This window comes from Morone saxatilis, unplaced genomic scaffold (genome assembly GCF_004916995.1).
Source record: "Morone saxatilis isolate NCDOM2014 unplaced genomic scaffold, NCSU_SB_2.0 Contig24, whole genome shotgun sequence".
In the NCBI taxonomy this organism is placed as follows: domain Eukaryota; kingdom Metazoa; phylum Chordata; class Actinopteri; family Moronidae; genus Morone; species Morone saxatilis.
In genome coordinates this window covers 24,623,670-24,628,955 of record NW_023339807.1, presented here as the reverse complement: position 1 = coordinate 24,628,955, position 5,286 = coordinate 24,623,670, and the positions used below count along the sequence as shown (strand labels likewise).

At 41.9% G+C, this 5,286-nt stretch overlaps 2 protein-coding genes across 3 annotated transcripts in view; one reads left to right on the top strand and one right to left on the bottom strand.

Moving 5' to 3' along the window:
* Positions 1-126: 126 nt before the first annotated feature.
* Positions 127-4,314, bottom strand: scnm1 (sodium channel modifier 1). Of its 2 annotated transcripts, XM_035671904.1 has the most exons (9): positions 4,173-4,314; positions 4,016-4,086; positions 3,835-3,923; positions 3,643-3,690; positions 2,851-2,945; positions 2,345-2,445; positions 2,108-2,250; positions 1,890-2,007; positions 127-1,789 (listed from the first exon to the last, which is right to left on the bottom strand). In XM_035671904.1, the coding sequence occupies exons 1-9, from the start codon at positions 4,221-4,223 to the stop codon at positions 1,678-1,680; spliced, it is 828 nt and encodes a 275-aa protein (XP_035527797.1). In that variant the 5' UTR covers positions 4,224-4,314; the 3' UTR covers positions 127-1,677. The 2 variants fall into 2 exon arrangements, with proteins under 2 accessions (XP_035527797.1, XP_035527798.1); XM_035671905.1 differs by lacking the exon at positions 3,643-3,690.
* A 554-nt stretch (positions 4,315-4,868) lies between these two features.
* The window catches only part of lysmd1 (LysM, putative peptidoglycan-binding, domain containing 1), a 2,990-nt gene continuing 2,572 nt past the window's right edge, over positions 4,869-5,286 (top strand). Inside the window, exon 1 of the mRNA XM_035671906.1 lies at positions 4,869-5,086. Coding sequence (XP_035527799.1) covers positions 4,907-5,086 — 180 coding nt within the window. The 5' untranslated portion in view covers positions 4,869-4,906. The remainder of the gene's footprint in view (positions 5,087-5,286) is intronic.

The window sequence follows — 5,286 nt, the reverse complement described above, 5'->3', positions numbered from 1 at the left end:
CCCCCCCATTTCTTTAACCGGTTTCCTCATTTCTTAAAAGGGCTCTGACTTAATGTCAAGTCTGACATAATCATGAAGAAATAAGGAGGAATCAGATTTTTAGACTTCTCAAAGGTCACATTTTTCAAGTCATCCAGGCGTCTGTGACATTTGTCATCTTAAAATGATTTAAAGTCAGATTTGCCTCGACACAATCTATTCTGAGGGTTTCTCGTCCCTTTGATCGCTGTTTCACAGTAAAACACAGGTTGTGTATTTTTGGATTGCAATGCTGGGTGCCATGAATGCTGTGACAAACGTATTTACCATATTGTGTTTCATTTGTTGGGTTTTTTCTGGGTCATATTTGCGTCAGAGGACTGTGTAAGTTGTAATGCTGAAATGGCAGACACGATATTAAAGGTCAGAATTTAAATATTGATGCATTTGTCTCCAAAGCACTTTGACAAGCGTTTACATGTCACACTGCCAAGTCTCCACAACAACTGAGAACCTTTAACATATTAAGTGCCTCTCCATGTGGTGGTGATGCTCTGCGCTCCAAAATAATGAAGCAAGCGTGCTTTCCACACATATTAGCGGTGTCATCAGAAACTAACCCATGTTAAGTCCCTCTGCCGCCCCCCCACTGACCCTGATGGTGCCATCCAATTTATAGCAACTGTGCTGAACGAACGCCCAGCGAAGAACGCTAACCGGTGGCTCCTCTACCCAGATTAGCACCAATGCAGCCTATCTGCTGCTGATTTGGAGCGAAGCTGACTGAGGATTAATCCTACCAGAGAGGAGACGTAACTCTGTTGAAAGATTAAAACAAACGATGGTGAAATAGTCTCACTCATTGTGTAGGTTACAAGAGACATTCACCTGAAAAATCAACTGCTCAGGGCCATTCTTCTGATCCTGAAGGGTCCATGAACAGGGCATAAGGCTCATGTTTATGAGGATAACATGGTCCAGTCAGTTTGTAAAGTACTCACCAAGTTAATATTAAGAGCTGAGAACATGGTAGTATCTCTGAAAGAAGTGCAGTCAGACTGTAAACAGCTTAGCTAAACGTATTTGTAAGTGAAAATGAAGGCAATGGGTTAAATTACTAACCCTAACCCTAACACCCATCACAGTTTACAGACCAACTTACTGATTCAATTATGACCTTTTGTACTTTCCATACTTATGCTTGCACAGTTTTCCTTTACTATGAGTGATCACTACTGACATTTTTATCCAAATTCAGGCCAAAACACTGAAAATAATGTCCAATTAGTAATAAACCCGAATTATCCTTTAATGTCTTTCTGACATTAGGACACAACCATGGTTGGAGCTTTTATAAGCGGCCCCTGAGAACCCCCCCCCGCCAGAAGAGCCTTGGTCAAACCTGTTATTCTCTATTAAATTCCTTAGGTTTTAAAGTGTTTGATGTTCCATGTAGCAACAAAAACAGTAACAAATAGGAAGTGACATTTATTGTTAAGTTTGATTCTGTAAATCTTATGTGATGAGATAAAAGCATCTAAAGTTGCAGCTGATGATCACCGGTGAGTCCAAAGATCACACAGGCGCTGTAGAATCAGCACAGAAAACCATGGGATTCAATAAAAGTGCACACAGCGCTCCGGCTAAATGTACCACTGTGGTACAAGTTCATCTGTGTTTTCACAGTTCTTAGTCCTCTCAGTGACTTGTAGGTAGAGGGGGAAGCGAAGGGGGCTCCTCGTCATCTGAATCAAACTCCACGTTCTCGTCTTTAACCCACTTGCCGCTCCGGTCTTGCAACCACCCCTCACTGAGAAACAGACACAGCACGATGAAACGCACTCAACTGACATCTAGCAGTAAGAATGTGCAACTTCAGGCATTAAACGGAACAAAACACGGTTCTCTACCTTTTGAGTTTGAGGTAGTGCTCCAGCTCTCTCCTCCTCTGGGCTGTTATAGGCTCCGCCTCCTCTGTCACTGCAGCCTGAGCTCCTTTTATGTCCTCTGATGGATGTGAGCCTTCAGCTACACAAGACAAAACATGTCCACGGTTAAAGCCGATTCAGGCCAGGTTTTTCTTCAACACAATATCTGAAAATAAAGGATTTCCTGTGACAGACTTTACCTGTTGTGCAGCCACTAGAGCTTTGTAATGAACTGTGAGAAACTTCAGTTTTCTGACTTGCTTTGTCTTGTTCTGATGCTGTGTAGCTGGAAGTGAAGCTGGGATCTGAGCCGATGCTCTGTGGTGCTTTTTCAGATTTTGTACTAAAAAAAGAATCGCAGATTTATGTTTTCCTTTACTCCTTTTCTGTGATTTATATATGTGGGAATGTGTATATTAAATAACCATCTCACACACCTGGTTTTTCTGTGGCAGCTGTTGTATGGTACAGTCTTCAATAAAGCGTGATGTGTAAGCATCCGTGTTTGTGCCAGTAAAGGTGCTGAACAGGAGGGTTCCTAAAGAGGAAACAACATGTGTGTTAATGCCACCGAGAGCTCGCTCAGAAGCTCTGTCAAGTGTTGTTTGTCTTTTCCACATCCGGCGACAACTTGTAAATAAATTGGTTGGCAGGATTCATTTGCCAGGGTCATATGTTAGTCACAAGGACACTGACACAAGACAAAAACATGGATTAACACTCCCACCAGACAAAGACAGATTGTTCAGCTCTTATTGTTATTCTCCAGTGATGATTCACGGAGCTTCTGCATGTTGATGGATCCGCTGACTCCTGTCCAGAAACAACCTTTCTGTGCAACAACACGTATCAAGAGATCCTGAAAAGTTTGTTTTGGACGCGACTGAACAGCAACTTGACAGAGCGAACACACCTTACGCTCACAGCCGTTATAGGTACAAACCTGTCTTGTGTCTTCAGTCTGGACGTAATTCTCATGTTTCCTTTTCGTTATTTCATTCCTCAACCTTGCTTTCTTGCCATAGAACGCTTTCAATCCTGGAGAAATACAACAAGATAATGTTTATTGTACAAGCCATTACAATTACTTTAAGATGTAGTATATTATATCTAGGATTGGGCAATATGATGATGTATACGATGAGACCATGATAGAAATATCACCATATGATTATCACTTCAATATGTCCTGTTATATGACACCACTGTGGGAAAGTGGACAGCTTTATGACAAAAATGTATTTTTATATGATTTTTTCATCATTGTAATAAAATTACTTAACTTTTCAGGAACTTATTTGCTAAATTAGACAAAAACATACATTCCTGTCTGGTTAGTTTACGCATAATCAGCCTCTTAACTGATTCAGTTTCCAATAAAAGTGTTTTATGATCAGTAACATAACACAATGACGCACTGTGAGAGAAGACTTTATCCATAATAAGACATAGAGATCAGACTCCACCACGTCTCACCTTACACCTGTACTTCTGTTTACACCTGCGCTCTTGCACAACAGTTTTACACATCCCATAGCATTTACACACTGCACATCACATTTTAAAATGACTGTAATACTGAGTTTATTTTATTTTGTTACTACTGTACTTCTTGTAATATTGTGTTTTTTACTATTCTATTATTGGGTAATATTGTGGTTTTTTTGTTGCTTATTGTATTCTGTTATTGTATTTAATATCAGGGTGGACAGAATTTCATTGCACAGAGGAAAACCTGCTTTCTTTTGTTGCATATGACAATAAACATCTTCAACTCTTGAACCTGAATAGAGACACAAACATTACACATTTGTAAGTATCCCAGAATACAAGACAGTCGCTCTACTAACGAAGTAACATTAGATAATATTAGGAAAGAGAGCACATCACTACAGAAGGACTGCACATCCTAAATAAAGAGTCTCACCTTCCAGATGCCTTTTCCCATTTCTGTGGACTGTCAGAGTATCAACTGTGTCAAACATCGGACAGTAGGAGCACACAAGGCAAGCGTACCTAGAAACACAATGACCAGGGTTACATTTCGACTTCACGGCTTACTGTGTGTTCACAGTCTTTAGACGGCAAGTTGCAGGATCTTCTTTCACCTTCCGTTTTTCGTAAGAGTCGCTTCATCCTCTGGAATAAAGTTGGACAGCAGATCTGCCACTCGTCGTTTCTGGAACAACAACAACAGCAGCAGCGTGGTTCATAAAATAACTGCATCTCTTCGAGTAAACGCTACAAAACAAACTCACGCGTTACCTTCAGGATGTTCAGCTGACTCTTGTCGTCGCCTTCCCTTTTAAAAGACATCTTTATTTCGTTATTAATCTGAGAAAAACAGTCAGTCAGTATCAGGTTGAGCTAAGTAGCTACTTCACAACGTCCTGATAGCGGTGCTACGTTCCCGCTCAGAGGGTAAAATCGGAAATACGAGTTTCATGTTTGAAAATAACGCTCAGCTCAGTTTATACGCGGTAAAAAAAAAAAAATCTGATAATCACTTCTCGTTTCTCTTAAATTTGAGAGATCACGCAACCACGCCAACAGCACGACTATGCACCTGCAACGGATTCAACTCTGTTTTTAAAAGTTTTAAAAACCCCATAGCCGTGCGCGTAGCTTTTGTTTCCCAGTCGCGGTGAACGCAGCGCTTGTGACGAATCACGGGACTGACGTGACACGCAGCGCGGCAGCCATGGCAACCAACGGCAGCTGACGGCCGACCGCAGGAAGCATGAGACCGTTCACCGTCCGAGCAACGTCTGTGCAGCTCGTTTGAGACAACAGGGAGGTTAAACTACAGACACATGGGTTCAACCAACACCAGGTAGGCTGCCGTGGTCATGAGCTGCGGCAGGGGAGGCGTTAACAAGATTAAAGCGTCACTTAAGCTACTTAAGCTGCTAGTTGTGGTCACTTAAAGGAGGCTCTCGTGATGTGAACAGATGTTTTGAAAGTTGAAATAAAACGTGGTTTAATCGCCAGTCGCGGTTATGTCCGGGGAGCGAGCCTCTCTGCCGACCGCGGGGAAGGGCCTCCTCCGCGGGGGCAGGTCCCGGTCGTACGGCAGCCTGGTCCGGTCTCCGCTGGCTCCGGTCCGCCACAGACGGGTTGAACACAAAGTACAGCCCGGAGAAACGCTGCAAGGCCTGGCCCTGAAATACGGAGTGACTGTAAGTATGAAAATATAGCTTATATACTTATACTTACTTATACTGCACATGCACCTGCACTGTTTACTGTAGCTACTGTTCATTTTATATATTATATACAGACATAATGCTTTATATCTTATCTTTTATCTTATTTTTGATTCTGTTCTTAAAGTCAGGGGTTTTTAATTTTAGTTTAATGTATGTTTGTATTTTGTTTG